Consider the following 20,676-nt stretch of genomic DNA (forward strand, 5'->3'; position numbering starts at 1 on the left):
TTTATAAAATAGTTCCTAAGTCACTGTAGTCCACTGCAGCTGTCTGCAATGAGCATAGAACAATAGAAACTCTATAGGTGAAGTTTGAGGATACCTACAAACTGGCAAACCTTTTCTTGAAGGTAGCAGGGGCATCTCCCCTACAGCAAGCAACAATGGTATCGGCTTGCTCCTGAGGAAATCCTCTGTGGTAGCCTCTAGTTCTTTTGGGATTCTGGGTTCTTTGGTGGCATATCCCTTGTCCTCCTTGGCACCAACCACAACTCCACGATTTTGTGGACAAGGCATGAGTAGAGGACTCAGTCGCCCAGAATGCACCAGGAGAGTCCCAGGCAAGTTCAATTGCAACAGGTTGTACACAAAATGAAAGGAAAGTGTTCCTGATGTTTCTATTGCTTTTCTTCAGCTAAGCAAGGAAATTAATACATTTGAACGCCAGCCATGTGTCTAAGACTTTGTGGGTACCTCGTGGAGGTGTGCAGGAATCGATTTCCCAGCATGCACCAGTGGCGTTGCAGCAAATATTGTTCAGGGAACAGCTGGGCACATGGAAAGAAACCTTCTTTCATCCCAGCGCTTCCCTAGGGTGTATCCAGTGTAAGGAGTCACTGCTGCAAAATAAGCTCTACAATGGATACAACAGCTGCACATAGCCAGGAAGGGTTACCGGGGGTTTTAGGCAAAAAAGTGATGATATGCTATAGTTACCTTCCTATTAAAATGTATCTTAAATCCAATCTCAGCAATGAGTTGGGTTTAATGTAACAATGAATCTGATGCCTTGAAGCATTATCTTTGGTGGTCCCAAACAGATGTTAGCGCTTTGCAGGATGGCTAGTGTAACTCAACGTTAGACAATGGGGCCACTGGCCTAATATTACAGGTAAAACTGTAATTTCAAACTTGCACTGTCAGGGAATGCGAAAACTAGAGGGACAGGTCCTTATTTTTAATATCTACCACCCTGCTTTGTGGGCTAGCAAGGATTTCTCCAGGGGTGACTTATTAATATTAAAAAGGAAGCTTTTGACTTGGCAAAAGGGTTTATTTTGCCATGTTGAGTTGGCATTGGCAGTCTGGGGCCTGTCCAACTACACTAAATATTAATCTCTGATGTGGAGCAAGGGACAAATGAGTTCCAAGACAAAAAATGTGATGACCCCAGGATAAGGGTGCGAATAGATGGGAGAGGACTTGACTGGTAGATTCAGGAACAAGAGACACTCTCACCTCGACTGATGGAAGAATAATCACGATGACAAGCTCATTTTCCATCAGACATCACCACAACAGCATATGAAGGGAATGTGAAGGAGCTATGAGGTTACTTATGCATTACAATCGTGTTCAATGGTCAAGAAATCAAAGTAAAGGTGTAGGTTGCAAAAAAGGAATAAATGCTTTGGGATGGTCGTGTCAGGTTGAACTTCCATGGTCCTTAGACCTGGGTAAAAAAAACAAATCAAGTCTAGTTGATAGATGAGAATACAGTGAGTCAGTGGTTCAATGGATTTGCTTAGTGAAAAGGAAAGAATCATCAAATATGATATTCACAAGAATAAACTTAGGAAGAATCACAATTCCAAGAAAGAAACTGTGCAACGTACCTTACAGCATCAGCAATGATTTGGGAAAATAAATTGAGGACGTGCTCGGGCAAAGTATTATTGAAGCAGCTGATGCTACACTATGGCTTTCTGTTAGATTTAGTTTGCAAGATGTCTGGTGGATTGAGAGAAGACGTCAACTCTAGGAGTCTGAACAATGCAATTTGGGTGAGAATTTTCCTCTTTCCAGGACACAAGATCGCACTGCTCAGGAGAGTCAGGCCAAATAATAAACCAGATTGGCTCATAAGGTTACATATCACTAGGTGTTATTAGATTCGCCTTGAATGTATCAGACAGCCTTTTACCTTGGATGGTACATTTCATTTCGGATGGATGTCATTTGGCCTGGTAACTGCCACCTTAGTATTTCAAAAGATTGTCTCTAACATGTTTAAGGAAGTTGAAAATGCTGTAGCCTTTCTGGGTGACATACTGATCTTTGGTGATTATACGCTTTAGATACCGACAATGAGCGATACTGAAGAAAGATAAATGTTTATTCAGAGTAAGTGAAACAGAATAATTGGGCCAGGTTTTGATGAGTACAGGTGTGAAATTGAACCGCAGTCTCATTAATAGTATTGGCAATGCACTGTCTCCCAATGGCAAAGATCAGTTACATTATTTTGTGAGGTTTGTTTTAAATTCTTGAAAAATGTGCTTCTATTACAGAAGTATTTAGGAAGTTGTTAATAAATGTTGAGTTTGATTGGAATTATGATCCACAGGTAGCATTTAACAGTATATTGAAAGCAATTGTATATCAGAAGACAGACCATCAACCATTAGTTTAATATTATTTCAGTCAACAAAGTGATAACATCCAAGGCTCAGTCAGTCAGCCTTACCACAAAACTGGAATAGAATTTCTAAGTATATGAAACGTGATGGCAAACTGCCAATATAAACTGCATTTAGAAATTTCAGAACAGAGTTGCAAGAGAAAGATGGGTTAATGTTCAGGGAGCAATAATTAGTGTGTCCTGTTGGTTTCTGTAACAAACTTTTTCATGAAGATCATAGGTACCACTCTCACAAAGTGGCAGATTCAGGAGGAATTTTAGTGGCTGGGAGTGGATAGAGATGTGGAGAGGAAGATTAACAAGTCTACACAGTTCCAAGGCAGCTATAAACATTTAATTACATGAACCTCACCCAAGGTTTCTGTTCCATGTCCAGACAGGACATGGCAGAAAGCTGGTTTGAACTTTCTAGGACTGTATCAAATTCTCCTAGTGCTAATAAGGTACTGGTGGTGGCAGGAATTACATTTCAAGATATGTGGAACTCAAATTATTGAGTGAACCCATTATCAAAAATGTCACCACGTTTTTGAACAATGTGTTTTATAGAGAATATCCGATTCCATCCTTTCCAAGAGGAGTGTACAACTGATTTCTAATATCATGGCAGACTTCTTGAACCAAAGTGAGGTTATGCATTTTAGAACGCCATTCTATAGGCCACAGAATAACAGCATGGGAGAAAGTTTCAATATGGTATTATTAAATGTGTTCAAAGTGCATATAGAAGTTAGAAGGATGTGAAAAAGCTGCTGATGAAGTGGTGTGGGTGTATCAATTAACTCCTTATGTGGCTACGGGGAATACAGTGCTTCAAATGATGAGAGGCAGGAAAGTAACATTACAATCAAGCCCTTTATATCTGCAAGAGACGTTCTATGCGCAAGACATGGAGAGAGTGAAAAGGCCCTGCAGACTCCAACTATAACAACATGAGACAGCAAATTTTTTTTAGGAAAAATAGTAAATGGAAAGTTGGGATTGTTCAGAATCAAAGTGACCATTTTGATAAAGTAAGGACTAAGTTTTCTGAGCCTGTGTTTATGCGAGAGGCGCATGGCAGTGCCTTGAGAGAAGCCAGTGGATAATAGTGGCATGCCCAGATGTAGAAAAAGGCTGAATATAACTCACTAAACAATGGTGGATTACAACAGCAACAGTGTAATAGGGAGTCAGAGTTTATTTGATGAGGAATTAAAACAGCAACTTTCTACCAAGCTGAGATATTACACATGTAGCATGTTACATGATTTGTGGCTTATGTTTATTTGTGGTGGCCTACTTCTGCAGTTCCCGTCTTCCCTACTGCAAACAATAACACAGTGCACCTCAATCTCAAAATCCAAGATGGGGTATCCCTTCTATCCCTGCGCCGACCCTATTTGGTGAGCAGCCCTCCCCCTTCTGTTGTCACTCAAAACCAGTTCTGGCCCCTCAGCAAAGCACCAGCCCTGAGCGAGTCGGGGGAGGGCGGAAGCCCCAGTATGTAGATCTGCAGAAAGGTGGCAAAATAAGGAAAATGTTATAGCAGGGAATGAAAATGCATGTATTCAAGCCCTACTACAGTAGTAGCCCTGGCATAATCAGAGAGGATATTATCAGAGCTCTTACATAATGAGATTCCTGCCATAATTTGTCGCCGCACTACATGGCACCAATGGGACAAGTAGATTTTTTTTACAGGACAGGTACAGTTAGGAAGCAACCTGCCCCATGGACAAGTAGATATTTTATTAAATTTCACACCTCTGCATCTTCACTATTTGATTGGATTTTTATTACTTATAAAATGGAAGTCTGAATGGAGTTTGTAGTTGATACACTTCAAACGTTATAGATTAAACTGTAAAGTCCATACTTTGACTTTTCGTATATACCAGGTACAGCCTGACCAGTGACACACTCGTTTTGGGCATAGTCGCTAGGTAAACATGCTAATTCTAATGCCACACATGTTCTACTCTTACATGTTATACACCCTACCTTGTGCGCAGTGATTTGTGCTTAAGAACTGACTAATTTATTATTTAAAATCAGGTCATCCTGTCAAATGGGCAAGTGTGACAGGTAAGCGCAGCACGGTTAAAGTTGCTGCCGTCAAGCTAAACAAGGTAGGTCTGAAGCCATGTTTTCACTGGCACTCCAGTGGATGCTACAATAGGTGTTGCAGTCCACATGTGGCATTTGACCTCAATTAAATTGGAGTATTTCTGTACCATATTCTATGGCTTTATACAAAAGTTAAATGTGAAAATCAGTTTTTTTCATCAATTTCGGCAAGTTTTATGGGTTAGAGAACATACACTGTGCAATGAACAGCAGTACAGCAAGTGAGTCCAACAACAAACGGGGAGACCATCTAAAAGGGGTCATTTTATAACATTATTCAGAAGTTTTAGGCTTAGTTTTGTTGAACCCCCAACCATGTTGTGAGACAGTATATGTAGGACATGCGGATTTGTTAATTTTTATATGTTTCATGCTACACCGTTTCCATTGTATATTCCATTATCACATGTATTCCCGCAACCCCAAAAAAAAAAAAGCATATTTGATTGAGGGGAAGATGGGTTGTGCCTGCAGAATGAGCTGTGTCGTCACCCCATCACAGCTGAATCCAAGGATGCGATTGCGTTCTCGACTGGCCTGGTCATCAGGGGTAGGTTTGTTATGTGTCAAATAAATCTGTACATAACTTTATGTACTTACATTAGCTGTGTAGAGAATAATACCAGCATAAATCAAGATAGTCTGGACCATAACCTTATAGAAAGGTGTTCCTTCATGACATACACCAACCCAATTAAATCCCTAGCAATCACTGCCATACCAAACAGCATTCCATGCCACCCAAATTTCAGGTCCAGCCCCGCTACAACAAAATAATATCATGCAGACTCCATAGAGGACTTGACCACCCATAAGTCACATGAGAAGTACTTACCTCAAACTTCATTAAAGCTACTTACTACTGATCCGAGCACAAACCGCAAAATGAACTACTGCATATCGAACTGAAGGTGGAACACCCACATGAGATGATACAATGTCTGCAAACCACACTCTCCATCTCTCTGCCAAAGGCTCTCCTAACCTCAGCTAGACCTTTTATTGAAGAGTTAATTCCCAACCCTGGGTAGCATTACTCCACAAACAAAGTGCTAATGCACTCAATAACTGAATACTCCGATATGACAACACATACCATTGTCGTGATCATCAGATCTTATGTCCTAAACACAAAGTTGCCCAGTCAGCCTCAGAAAAATCATCTCCTCCTAGCCTAGTGACCTACCTTCTACACATTAAATCACGTCAAAGCATCCCTTATACGTCTTTGATGTACAATGAAACTGGAAGATTTCAACCTCCACTGGGCAAAAGAAAGTTGCTGACAGATCCCTCCCAAAATGATCCTTCTGGACAACACCTTACAAAATTGCTCCTTCCCTACCAACAATAACAGACCTACCTTGAACCTGGTTTCCCGAGGGATTAGGGCATACCAAATACCTAGCCCTTTCAAATATGATTTGTCAGACAGCTTCTGTATTCCTTTGAAAATCATTACTTCAACACACCCTATCAATGCTAAACCAAGAGACTGAAATAATAACACACACTGACCTCAAAGGACACAGGCTTGGGGTGGACAAAATAGGGTAACAATGCAGAAAGCATAGGAACAGGCAGCCTGCACAGACACATTTTTGTATGCCAGTGTTTGTATGTGTTCGCTTATTAATGGCACCTATTGGCTTTGCCAGTGCTAGTTATTATTGTGTGTAGATCCCACATTCAATTACTATGCATCCATAATACACTTTGTGCAATGCCATACCTGAGGTCTCCGGTGTGCTTGCGCATGTGTACATTCAAGTAGTGCTTCCACTTGGTGACGTAGCCACACTCGGTGCACATGTAGTTCTTATCACTGGAATGCGTCAGCATGTGCTTGGACAGATAGCTCACATCTCTGCAGGTGAACTCGCAGCGCTGGCACTTGTGGGGCTTCTCACCTGGAGCCAAGAGGAGGAGGGAGAGCTAAAACTCCAATTAGGCACAAACCCAAGGGCTTTATGTTAAAGCTGCAAGCAGGCAGAGGCAGGGTGATTTGGATTGGAGAGACGATAAATACATCAGGATTCCTAAAAGTAAATTATGGACCCAACATCACTAAATTGCAACTGTCAGCTAGAACCTGGAAAGAATGTTTGTAGTAGAAATTGGAGGGTTCTAATTGCAATACATAAACAGTACAGACATTGAAAGGGCAATAGCACAGAGCAGAAACAGCACTGGAAGAAGCATTACACATTTCCCCCACACAGAATAAGAAGCATTGGCAAAAGCACTGCAGGGTTCTTCACAAGCAAAGCAGGTCCAGCACTGAGGCTGCAGAGCAAACGTTTGGTAGAAAAGCACAGGTCAAAGTACAACACGCACAGCAACAACGCAAGCTTCCATACGCAGGATCAACTGGTACAGCACGGAGTAGTAGTGTAAGCATCACACGTAAAAGGTATAGTACATGGAACCCTGCACACAACAAGTACAACACAGAGTAGATAAACATTCTTCACAGAGACAAGAGATCGGTCACAAAGAGTAGTGATGCAAGTTTCCATTACGCAGAGAAAGACAGCACAAGAAGGAACAGTGCAAGTTTCCCTGACATACAACAGGTGCACCATGGTGAGCACGATAGAAACTGTAGCTCGTACACACAACAGACAGAAGCAGTTGAAGATTTATTCCCATACTTAATAAGTCTAAGAAACAGTGTAGCTGTGCAGGCTTCTCTCACGTAAAGAACAGGAAGAGCAGAAACTTTACTAATAGAGTGCATGCAACATGGGAATCAGCGAACTACCCCCAAAACATATTTTTACATATTTTACATTTTCTAAGTAAAAAATATTGCTGGGGGATATAAAATCAAAAACAATAAATGAAGCAGCTCTCTTGCAACACAGATTTTAACAAATACTTCTCTTTGGTTTACTCTCAAGACACACGTATGCATCCTCCTCCCAAAGGTTTGTTCACACAGGTAAACTGCCAAACAAAGGTATCAAAACAGTCCTGAAAGTAAAAACTGGTCATATGGGCTAGAGTGGAACCGTTATTTTCTGTCCATGGCTTTTCATTTTCTTCTAAAACATTAAAAAAACGGTGCTCTATCTACAGTTTGACAAAGGTCAAAATAAGTAAGAGATATGGAAGGAAGGACCACACACTGATAACGTTAGACTCTAGGACAAGATGAGCTGTGTTACCTGTATGCAGAAGCATGTGCCGGATCAGAACCCGTTTGTGTGCTGTGGCAAAGTCGCACTCGGTGCATTTGTGGATCTTCTCGTTAGCGTGCATCTTCCCCACATGGTCACTGAACTCTACTGGGTTGAAGGTCTTAAAGGGGCAGAAATCACACTCTAGCTCCTTACTACCAGGGTGGCCCTGCCTCTTGTGTTTGCGAAAGGCATGCTTGTTGGAGCAGACAAAGGTGCACTGATCACAGTGGAAAGCATAGTGGCTCTGGCGATGTGTCTCCATCTCTTCCCGCGTGGGGAAGAGCAGGGAGCAGGCATGGTAGCGGCACTCCACTGCTCTTATGCCATGAGCTTCTTTCAAGTGCCGCAGGAACTCTTTGCGGTCAGTGGTGGAACTTCCACAATCCTGATGGAAGCATGTTAACAGCTGCTGTTCGGCCTTGTGGGTCTTCATGTGCTCCTTCAGGGTCTGGCTTAGTCTAAACTTCTCCTCGCACACTGGGCAGGAATATGTATCTGAGTAGAAGTTGGAAATGTCCTCATGCATACTAGCCATGTGGCGATTCAAGGCGTTCTTCTCAACAGAGCTGTAGTCACACAATGGACAGCGGTGACTCTTCTCGCCCAACTCCCTCAGCATATGGATCTTAAGCTTGCTGCGACTGGTAAAGAACCGCTGGCAGTTTGGGCACTGGAGGCTGGGGTCAGGGAAGTGCAGGTGTAGGTGCTCCACCAGGTGGGTCCTTTTTTTAAAGCAGCGTTTGCATTCTGGACACATGTGGGTTTTAAACAGATACTCTGTGCCTTCCTCAACAGCACCTACAAAGTATAAGAGAGAGTCAGAGGAAGCTGCACTGCACTGCTGCTGTCCATCAACAATGTATGCACAAAAACAGCCACCCCAGGAAATTAATGATAAGGCTTCCCGCTCCCAATTACAGTAAACATTTTTAAAAATAGAGATTCTTGGAGAACCAGGAATCAGAGTAAGGGGCAAAGGCATTCAAGATACAGGATATAAACAAACAGCCTAGTTACGCCCCCAGAGTCACCTTCAGAAATATGCCTGGTTTTCTGTTACTGACATTTAAAGGCCATAAGTCTACTCATCCATTTCTGTATTGACTCCAGGGGAAAAAAGGATTGGTTGTTCGACCACAATTTGGGAGTTGTAGGATCTTACAAGCTCTTATCGTTAATGTAATGCTTTAAATCCTTCCTTAAGGAAATATTGTGTCTGTGTTCACATTAGGGGCAATGCGGCTAGTCTGTCCCTAGCGCGTCCCGCTATGGCTCAGTATGTTCACTGTTTAAATGAAGCGACTGGCCAATCTCATCCTGCCTCTATACCTTTCACTTCAAATTGCACACTGAAAAAACCTAGATGATTCTTCAGCTAAATAGTGATCTAGAAATAACAGTTGCACGTTTTAGTGAGTGAATTTTGGAGGTAATGGACTAGATGGGCGGCTACTGACTCAAGCTGGACCCTGACAAAACAGATGTAGGGGAGATAGGAAGAATATCAGAGGAGCTTGATATTGTAGTCCAAGTCAGTGAGAATGGTTAGGAATTCTGACCAGGTTCTTTTGGTCCCACAATGCGGAACCATATTTTTGTGTTGCACCAACATCAGAGAATACAGCTTTGTTAGGCTGGGGTGTTCTGGAATTGTGCACCTCCTCCATAGTGTAACGTGGCTATAACCCTCCCAACCAGGCTCTGTAGAGACAGACAAATTGGTGGGAAAAAATCTAAGAGGCAAATTATCTGAAATAAACATGTGTAAGAAAGTTCTATTGTATTAAATTATGAAACATCAGAGGTGTCATCAACCATTTATAATTATCGCAGTTCCCAAGAAACCCTTTTAGTGCAGGCTGCAGAAGAGTTTAACACTGCAGTTTAGTTCAGTTCCAGAACTTGTAAGTTTGGGCATAGCACCTCTGTCGTTAAGACTTCCCATTGGCTACCGCTGGAAAATATTACTAATAGAAACAATATGTCTTATCTTTAAAGTTTTTCAACAGATTACACCTGGGCACATTAATTTGAAGAGTAAATGTATACCAAGGACAGAAAATACCCAATAAAAAAACAAATCAGAGCAAACCTTCTATTGGCCCATTCCCCATATCTAGAAATATAATACTGTACTCCTTTTTGTTGCACTTTCCTTATGCACTTCAATAAGCAAACTACTTTTCAATCAGTTTTAATGATTGGGTTTTACCTTTCTGATAGTTTTCTCCAAATATATTTTGTATATATAATTCAGTTCACTGATATTGTTAACCATTGTACTTTTGCTTTATGAAGATTGTTTTGATATGTTTGCAAAACGATCTGCTACTTGGCTTTGTTTATATTATATCAACATGTCAAACACATAGACAAAGAGATGAATAGTTTGTCTGAGAGAGAGACTCAGAATTGAAAGAAAGATATTTAGGGACTTTTCGGATCACAGGAGGGAGGTTGTTCCAGCCTTCTGCCTTGATAACTGAAAAGGCACATTCACTAAGTCTTGATTTACAGAATGTGGGCACTACTAAGCAGCTAAAAGAAGAGAGGCATAGCAGTCATGTATCTTGTGAACATAGTGAAGATGTCATTATGCCTTTTGTCAAACCAGAGGGCCTTGAGAAAGTGTAAGTTATATGTTTCATGCAGTATATATATATATATATATTTAAGGGCCCCAATAATCTAGCTGCAGCATGTTGAACTGACTAATCTGTGCATGGATGTTGCGGGGTGCCAACAAATAATGTATTACCATAGTCTACCTTACTGACAACCAGTGACTGGATTAGTATTTGTCTAGAAGTCTGAGGTATGATCAGAATAACGTTTTTTAGTACCTTCATGGTGAAAAAGCATACTGCCATGAGTTTTCTGATGTGAGCTTCAAAGGACATCTTGGGGGTCAAATATGACCTTCAGGGTTTGAACATTGGCAGTCGGTTGGGGACATCTGCCTAGTAATTCGGGCCACCGGGAAGGCGATGAGTAGGAGGGAAAAGACCAGAAACTCAGTTTTGTCAGAATTATGACATAGGGCACTGGTGTTAATCCTACTAAGTATGCATAAACCTGATATCCTTGGAAGGCATTCAGCTTAGCCAGTAAATACAAGCTATCTGATTTTTGTGAGAGCTATTACATCTTAATGTATAGTAACTGATCTGTTGCCTGGCACCCAGACCAAACTAAACATTTTTCATTTAACGTAATGTCAAGTCTTAACCAACCTATTTCATGCAAAAATACAACATGGTTGATCTTGGAAAGCTGATCTAGGTTCCTGAAGAGACCATTAAATTAGCTTCTGATGAAATGAATTAGAACCCACAGGGGAGTGCCTACCAGACAATCACAGTCAGTGACTGCAGAAACGTTTGAACATTCTTATTGTGCTCAATGGTTAACCTCAGTCCACATTTTCCTTTGTAAAGGATAGTAGTTCTTATGTATGGGCCATCAAGGCATTTAATTGAGGCCCTGGGAATATTTAAATAATAGTTTTAAAAGTTCTTAACTCGCCAAGCAGGGTGTTGCACCTTTTAGAAGACAATATTTTCTGAACAAAATCCCTGTGATTCTACACCCTGAGGAAGCTCACTGCATTACAAAGAATATAATGTGTTGAGGCAAGCATAATTAGGCTCTGCAGGCAAGTCATATGAGCCTTCCTCTGTGCACAACATTTGGTGTGCGGAGACAAATTTTACATTTGGATGTAGTTGGTGAAAATAGGACAACAATAAATGATTGCTTGAAGACAGAGACACAAGGACTAGAATGACCTCTCCACCTCTGCATTTCACTAAATACACAAGTCTAAAAGCAATACGCATTGCATCAACAGATATACATGACACGTTTAGTGTTCGGCCCAGTGTGCACATTGCACTTTTTATTCTCTTGTTCAGAGCAAACCTGCTCGGAAGCAGAGATTGGAAGATACACAATGGATGTGTTTGTGCAAGTCATCATACTATTTTGCTTTTTTGAGCGTCACTTTCTTACTAATGGTCCACTTTTTGTATTTTTATGTGCATCTTCAGTCTCCGCCCTTTTGCTTTCTTCTCAAAGTACTATAAAAGAAAGCAGATAGTCTGATTCAGACATTCCACAACATGAACGGCATGCAGAGTTATTACTCAATTTCAAAGAAAGATTGTGCAAGCTTATCTGGTGCACAATGCACTAACAGGGGCTGGCAACACCCAGCTGTATCATCAACATACACAGATGCCCATACCTTTGAAATGTCGGACCCCGGCTTCCTGGGGCATCATGGGTGTTGAGGGTGGTGGATTTTTCCCCTGTGCCACTTCACATATACTACGCCCATACTCTCCTGCTTCCTCCTCTTCTGATGAAGATGAACTGTCCTCCTTGCTGTCGGAATTTTCTCCTCTTTTGTCTTGGAGGGACACATCACTGGCACTGCTAACCACGTCGTCTCCCTGGTCACCTGCCTCCTGACTATTCTGTTCCTCTTGTGAGGCATCCCCATCTACTTGCAAACAATGGAAAAACAACAATTTAAGGGCTATAAAGCACATAAATGCGAGGTCTGTTGTGAACCACTTAATAGAGGAAAACCTTCAAGCAAATTCTGGTTACCTTTCAAAATAATACAAACGTCACCGTCAAAGTAACGGTTTATCTGCAAAGAATCTAGCTTTTGTAATTTTTTCACAATCAATTAAGGGGAGCGTGATTTACATTCTCAACTTTAATGCAAGTCAGGCTCTCAGCTGATGAAAATCTTGGAAACAAATTCCTGACTGTTACCTAAGTGAACCCTTTTCAAATCTTTCTCTGAATGGACTGCCACTTAGCCTCCCTACATGTCTTATGTATACCCTATAAAACTTTTCAGTTTTCATCAACATCCTTTTCCATTTCCTCCCTTTGTACCAACATCATTTTCATTCCCTTGTTATCCCACCTACAATCTTCTCGTTATCCTACCATGATGCCTGCAGCTCTTTGAATAACATTATCAGCAACATTTTATCGACACTTCTCTTCTGCCCCTATCCATCTCACTACCCTTTTCCAGAGCTTGTCTCAAGCCTGTATCTTTCCCAGCATCCTTTCCTGATGTCCGCTACCATTCGTCTGCCCTTGCTTTGGGTGTGCATCCTTTCATTGTGTCTGCAGTCCTTCCATTATTTGCATGCATGTTTGCCAGTTACTTTTTCTTTCTTAAACCCCTTTTCTGAACTCCTTTCAAAATACGTTCCTTCTCTGAATCTGTTCCTGTACCTGATCCATGGGGCAGTATCCCTGGCAGTGTTTCTTCTACATTCTGTATTCCTTCTGACAGCTGCTCCTTGTATTTACACACTGCTGCCATAGTGCCTGTATCATTTACAATATCCTCTGGGTGTGCGCGTGTGTTCCTATTACTGTCTTGCTGTATCTGCAACTTGTTTGTTGTCATTCTGCCTTCATTTCTATGCCAGGCATTCTTCCATTCTATCAGTATAGCATTCCTGATGTCTGAAAGCACCTCAATATTCCTCCTTGTATCTATATGCCTGCCATTGTATTTCTTGCATCCTTCCCAGCATTCTCTCAATACGTTTCCGCATTTTCTTCGGCCCTACATCCCTTCTATCTTTTTGTCCATGACTGCACCACTTTCATGTTTCCCTCCATGCCACGATCCAACCCAGAACTCTGCACTACTTCAAATACATTTTGTTTGCAGCTTCTCTTCCTGTATTCTTCCCTTTTTTGACTTTAATGGTCTCCACTTTTACCTTATGACTGCATCCCTTCCGCAACAACCTCTTGTACCCTTTTTTATCGGGACGCTTAATTTAATTGCCCTACATTTGCATCACTTCTTGCATCGAGGATGAGTTACCCTGAAGTGCCAAGTGTCTTCACAAAAGCTGAGTGCTGGGCCTTGACCATCTTCAACAAAGTAAAGAACAGTACCGAACACAACAGAAACAGTAACAAGAATCCACGGGTAGTGCCACTTCACTTCAGTGATTAGAGAGTAAAGGTAAATCAGGCCTTCTACACATCACAGACCATCCGCCCACTCTCCCCACAAGAAACAACTCAAGATGCAGACATTCTAATTTCGGCCTCCAGAAACCCCTGCTTCTGGGAACACGGCTCCAGCAGTACTGTGCGATATTCCGCCCATCCCTCACAGATTTTGTAGTACTTCTTAAGATAGCCCCAAGCAATATAAATGCGGAGTTCTAGGCTTAGGCAGCAATCCCCCTTTCCAAACCTCCAGTGAGGGGACCAGTGCCTCTTTCCAAGTCCTATTGTAGGGAACCCGGGACCCTAATTAGCTATAAAATAAATAGTACACTGGGAACAAAAAAGAAATAATGCCCAAGTGATGTTCAATCAACTGTTAAAATCACGTTTATTGTTGAATACAATAAAAATAGGTGTGTAGAGGAATCAACCTTTATGGGGCTCACTATACAAGTTTTAAGAACACCATTAATCAAATGTGATTCCAGTAAGGGTGTAAAAGTGCTGCTAATTATAAAGTTGTAACCTTGATTACTTGTTTTTTTTGGTGTGTCACCCAACTGTCGGTGTGTGCCTTGTATAGTGTTCCCCGTACAAGTTGGTACCGCTACACACCTATTTTTTGTATTGAACAATAAATGTCATTTTAACAGTTGAATGAATATCTACTGGGCATTATTATTTTTTTGTTCCCAGTGTATTATTTATTTTATTGCTAGTTAGGGACCTCTGTTCCTTATAATATAGCAATAACCTTGGTCCCCAATTACCCTTGGGTCTATCTTGCGTTTTGAAACATCTTTCTAAGACCTGGCAATATCCCAATTGGCCACCAAAGTGCTTAATTCTGCCAAATATATCCTACATTACTCCTCTCATATTTACAAATGTATCTAAATGTGTTTTTTTGGTCTGCCACTTGACAGTCACCATTAGTTGCAGATTTTTTTTAAATCCTAAATTACTGTAAATCATTCTTGTTACTTAGCATCTTTTACAGGAGCACAGAGTCACCGATAATAACAGAGAAAGTACCTGAATGCAGAAGGAGGTGATGGGTCAGGGCCTTCGCCGACACTGTCGTGAAGTCACACTTGTTGCACCTGGACAGCGCTTTTAGACCGATGTTCCTTGTAAGAGTTGACTGAGAATCCTCAACCTGGTCCATATGGTTTTTCCGGTGCTGCCAGAAGAGCTTTACGTTTGAGCTCACAAAGCTACACTGAAGACAGTGGAAAGGGAAGTGAGTACGGTGGTGCTGTGACATATCATCTATGTTAGTAAACAAGAGCTGGCAAGTGTTGTGGGCACAGGGAACAGGGGTCACTTTATGCACCTGTTGTAGGTGGATGTGAAACAGCTTGCGTTCATCTGTGGCAAACCGACAGTCCCCGTTTGTGCAGGTGAACACCTCCTGGTGATGGGCGTGACACTTAAAATGGTCCTTCAGTTCATCGAGCAGTGTAAATTGCTTCCTACAAATTGGGCAAAAGACTTTCTCTGCACCCAAAGGCTCAGTGTTAAGCTCCTGTCCGCTGTCTTCTGTGGAACTCTGTGCCTTGCATAAGCGCAGGCTACGCCAGGTTTGGTGTGCCTTGCTTTCCTGGCCATATGTTGACATTTCCGGTATGTGCCCAGTCAGACTCAGGTGGGATGCTTCATGGAAATCCAAATTTTCAGACTGCGAAAACATGGTGCACTGATGTGGAGACAGAAGGCTGGAATATGGAAAGTTCTCACCACATTTCTGGCACAAATAACGGCCACCTTCTTCAACCAAAATACCTAGGGTTTAGTGGATACAAAGCAAAATGAATAAAAGGATTTCCCTCTTTTACACTCTGCACTCCACTCATTGATCTGGTGGATTTTCTGCTGTCAATAGTTCATGTATTACCTTTAAAATTCTTATCAGCAAGCCAAATCATACTCTATGAAGACCATTACAGGTGCTGGTAAGGGGTAAAAAACTATTCATCTGTGTCAAACACTGCAATTTAACTCTCACCAACTGATAAACCACAGTATTTAAAGCAGCCATACATGAATGTTTGCAGTTAATTTTAGACTTGCCCAACCAAAAGGGAGCGTATCCTCAAGCAGTCTAAGCACCAGCCTCAAAGCTAAGTGGCTTCCCTCCAATTCCCCTTACAAATGGCAAAGCTTTGGGCTTCTAGAAAGACCCCTGCCTCTCATTAAAGTATTTAAAGGAACTCTATAAGACAACTTGGTATCCTACGCGAATATTTCAATCCTGATAAAGTCTTGATGACAATCTTCATACAGAGGTTTCAAAGTCTGCAACTCTGCCACTACACCACATCTCCTTACTACATTCAAATACCATTTAAAAAAAATAGTTGTTCAGAATGTGTGAACAATGCATTCCATTTACACAGGTTGATCGGTCTAGTTGCCCCAGTTCCTGCCCTCCCACTTCAAAAACATCACCTGGGGCTATTACCAAACACACCTCTGGGTAACCTACTCTCGCACCACAAGAAAATGGAAGATCTGTCAGGTCTACACAAGCTCTAACCCTGATATTCTATCAAGGTTTTGGCAAACTTCTCCAGAAAGTTAGAATATGCAGATGGGTTTAGATCTAAAGTGAACGGAGCTACAAAAACTAAAGTGACAACTAGGTGATGGAAGGAATGTTTTTATTAATTCAAACCACATCTGGCAAGTGCTGTAAGCTGCATTCCAGTCCATCATGTTTTGCCCAGCATGCCACTCTTGTCAAATGCTTGCCTCATGCAAATAAGTACTGATCCTGCTTCTCATGGAAACAGTTTATGCCAAACTGCCAGGGGAGCCTTCCTCCCCAGCAACCCCAGCGATCTTGTTTGGGGTCAAGGGCAACAAGTTTTTATGTTTACTTTGTCCTTGGGACAAGTAGGCCCAACCCCCTGCAGCACAAACCCTTTGGCTGCCTGTTTACAGACACTCTCTGCAGTTGAGGTAATGTGTTTCCAAAAGATAATGCTGTTCGAACTTGTATTTATGGTTCATTATTTGAAAGCCTTCATTATTAGGGTGAGTGCCGTAAATAAATGTTTTAAGGTCACACTTCACTACTGACATTGGTTCCAGTACAAAAAAAATAAAAACGTGTACACACATGTTTGAAAAGTTTAGGGTAAGAGGCAAGTTTAATGCTCCCAGAATGCTCTCTGATTATATGCAAATGAGGTGTCATTTAGTAAAATGTGTTGATGCATGCTAGTATTTCCCAAAAATATTTCTAATGGAAAATCAGTGTAACCATTTTCAACACGATTATGGGAAGCATGAAAATAAACAAACACTGGCAAAGCCAACTGATCTGACATATTTTTATAAGTCTTTTAGTTTCATCAATGCGTGTCTTGTTTTGAGATGGCTTTTGTAACACTTTATTGTTGTGGGAGCTACCAGGCCCTCAACATTGTAACAAACACTGGCAAAACCCCCCCAAAAAGTTTTTGAACTCTAAAAGCACACGTTGCCACCAGCGGCATAACAAAGGCCCCGCAGCCGCCCTCCAGGGGGCCCCTTCAGCACAGCACCTGCCCTGAGTGAGTCTGGAGAGGGGGCTCCTCCATGTTCTTTGCAAAGGGACACCCTCCAGTTTCGTTACGTCACTGATTGCCACTGTAGTTCCTGACACTGAACAAAACTACTTTGTGTGGCAATATGCTCCTTGTGGAAGAGCAGAATGCGATCACTCACAGTAAAGCCAGCCGAAAGAGAGAGAAATAGAAGTTTAATAAAAACAAAATGTCTTTAACACCAGACCTAATTAGGGACCAGGACCCACATGTAGATTGCTTTTTGCATGTCGCAAACAGCGACTTTCGCTGTTTGCGACTTGCAAAAAGCACATTGCGATGCACAAACCCAGTTTTGCGATTCAGTAACCTGGTTACCGAATCACAAAACGGGTTTGCGACTCGCAATTAGTAAGGGGTGTTCCCTTCCTAATTGCGACTCGCAGTGCAATGTAGGATTGTTTTGTGACCGCGAACGCGGGCGCAAACCAATCGCAGTTTGCACCCATTTCAAATGGGTGCTAACACTTTCGCAAAAGGGAAGGGATCCCCATGGGACCCCTTCCCCATTGTGAATGTCACTGTAAAAAAAAATTCAGAGCAGGCAGTGGTCCTGCGGACCACTGCCTGCTCTGAAAAAATGAAATGAAATGAAAACGTTTTGTTTTTGTTATGCATCTCGTTTTCCTTTAAGGAAAACAGGCTGCATTACAAAAAAAAAAAACTGCTTTATTGAAAAGCAGTCACAGACATGGTGGTCTGCTGTCTCCAGCAGGCCACCATTCGCGAGGGGGTCGCAAATTGCGACCCACCTCATGATTATTCATGAGGTAGGCATTTGCGAAGCACTTGGGAATCACAGATGGTGTCAAGGACACCATCCTACATTCGGATTTGCGACTCGCAATTTGCAAGTCACAAATCTGAACCTACCTACATGTGGCCCCAAATTCTTAAAGAAAGTCACAAAAGTGCACCCATGGTATATGTCGTACCCCTGTAAAATATTTGTGAACTGTATTTTAGCATGGGTAAATACGATGTGTAGATTTGCTCATGTGAAAATCTATTGAGCATTTGCAAGTTCATTTTCCCTCCAGCCACTTTCTTCCCAACCCTGGAAGAAGTTCTAAATCTGCCATTGTCAGGAGTAAATGTCCAACCTTTCTTATTATGGGAAAATATTAGAGAGAAGCTGGTAAAAATCTTTAAAACATGCAGGTTAGTAAGTTTGCAGACTCAAAGGCATTCCAGCCCTGGAACTATTGCTTACTGCTTCCTCCAGCCCCAGTATGCAGATCTGCAGAAAGGTGGCAAAATAAGGAAATTGCTACAGTAGGGATTGAAACTGCAAGTATTCAAGCCCTACTATGGTAGTAGCCCTGGCAAAATTAGAGAGGCTATTAATTGCTGCCATAATTTGTCGCCACACTACATGGCACCAAAGGGACAAGTAGATCTTTTTACAGGACAAGTAGATTTGAGAAGCAACCTGTCCCCTGGACAAGTAGATATTTTAATAAATTCCACACCCCTGTCATCAGTGATGTATATCTTAAGCCCTATGGCACAGTGAGGATGAGACCCACATCTGAGCATATACATTGCTCTGGAGGAGTAAACTGAAAGAATAACAGGGTTCTGGGTGCAATTCAGGGTGAAATTGGTCATGGGTTGCTTGTATTCCGATTCAATGAAGATCTGTCCTGGCAGCTCAGGCTGGGCTGTTCCTACTGGAGAAGGACCAAGACTGATTTGCAAATTATTGGGTTCAAACTAAGGTGGCATGGTGGGCAAATGACTAATGGGTTGGAAAGCCACCCAAGTGACTGTCAGAGGTTAGACTTATTACAAGCATTCCTGTCATCACCTTTTGTGTGTTAAAGTTACACAGAAGCAAAAGTTACAATGCTGTCCAGGAAAGTAAGAAAAAACAATGGAGGATAGATGCTTTACCACACACATGGAGTGAAGCAGGCAAAGGAATGCCTGCACATTTTTCAAACACTCGCAGACTCAGAGGATGTTCAGCACCAATGAAGAACAACATGATTATTGCAAATGTGACAGAATCCTTTTAGTCCTGGAGTCCTGTGTATGTTAAGAAGCATATTGATGTTGGCCTGGTGGCTCTGGGAAAGAAGAAACAACAGGCAAGGAAACAGCTAGAACTGGTGGTACCAGGTATGAAAGGTTCACACAACTGTCCGCCTTGCTGTCTAACCCTTCCAAGCATGACAACAGAGTTACTATTACTTCTCTGATCAATCAGGGAGGCTTACTCCTTGCTATCACCCATGAGACATTAACATCAGTTCAACCAATCCGGCTTAATAAATATCCATCCCCATGAATGATAAGGGGGCCACATGCAGTTGATGAAAGAAAACCCCACAAGCACACACAAAGGATTTATAACTGCTAGTGTCGCACTCCCTTGGATTTTAAAACGAAGGACAGTAAAGACCAGGCATTGGCAAAAGCGTCGAGAGTGACAAAGGTTAAGCATATTGCACTAAGGCACAGACAAAAGCTTCTGAAAAACGGATGCTATAAACATAAGCATTAGCAAAGCCAATAGGTCGGGCTTTAATGTGCTAACATGCAAACAAAGGCATGCTCATATTAAAGTCGGGCATGTCAGCTTTTGCCTGCTAGAAATCCTGAAAGTGAAAAGGGCGTTCAATGTACCAAGCTAAATAATGTTTTGCTGTTTATTTTTTAGGGGTAGTGCATGTGCATATTTTTTTCACTGTCATTGTCAATGAAAAACCTGTGCTCCGAGTGTGCACGTGTCTGAAGAAAGCTTGCAATGCTGGTGCTACACTGGTGCTACTTCCGTTAAAAAAGAAAAATAATTGCTTTCTGTGTGTACTGCATGTATGACAAACAATTTTGTGTGTGATGGTTTATTGCACTGATTGATGTAAAGTAGTCCATCATGCATTGAACTGCAACAACCCCTTATGAAGATGAATGAAGCACCAAATATCCAATAGCATGAGGTCACAGAAACAATCATCTGAGAGGAGACAAATCCCATTCTACATATATAGAAGCATTGATAACAACTGTAGTTGCAAGGTAGCTGTGCTGTCAAGCAAGATGCAAAAAAAAGGCTACTTTGTTTTGTTTTTTTTTTTTACACATTTTTAGATGCCTTTGTCAGGGATCGCTCCCATGGGCTACTCGGGCCACTTGTTGACTGATTTTAGATATCACTTGTGGATTTCAACGGAATCCGGACACATTCATGCAGCCAACAGATAAATGGTGAGACCAAGATACTCCTGTCGGCTGATCAAGGCGTAATTTACCATATTTCAAGCCAGCAACAGAAGTAGCGACCAAAATAAGTCAACAGCACTTAAGAAGGCAGCTTAATTAAGGCTTCTTAAAGTGAGTATGGAATACAATATGTTGAAGACGAATT

General features: G+C 41.7%; 1 protein-coding gene across 1 annotated transcript in view; it reads right to left on the reverse strand.

Annotated features, from left to right (window-relative positions):
* The window catches only part of ZNF142 (zinc finger protein 142), a 70,334-nt gene that overhangs the window by 39,630 nt on the left and 10,028 nt on the right, over nucleotides 1-20,676 (reverse strand). The window contains exons 3-6 of the mRNA XM_069227109.1: nucleotides 14,746-15,495; nucleotides 11,954-12,211; nucleotides 7,693-8,505; nucleotides 6,255-6,432 (exon numbers count right to left, since the gene is read on the reverse strand). Coding sequence (XP_069083210.1) covers nucleotides 6,255-6,432; nucleotides 7,693-8,505; nucleotides 11,954-12,211; nucleotides 14,746-15,495 — 1,999 coding nt within the window. The remainder of the gene's footprint in view (nucleotides 1-6,254; nucleotides 6,433-7,692; nucleotides 8,506-11,953; nucleotides 12,212-14,745; nucleotides 15,496-20,676) is intronic.

The sequence above is a fragment of the Pleurodeles waltl genome, chromosome 3_2 (assembly GCF_031143425.1).
Source record: "Pleurodeles waltl isolate 20211129_DDA chromosome 3_2, aPleWal1.hap1.20221129, whole genome shotgun sequence".
Lineage (NCBI taxonomy): Eukaryota > Metazoa > Chordata > Amphibia > Caudata > Salamandridae > Pleurodeles > Pleurodeles waltl.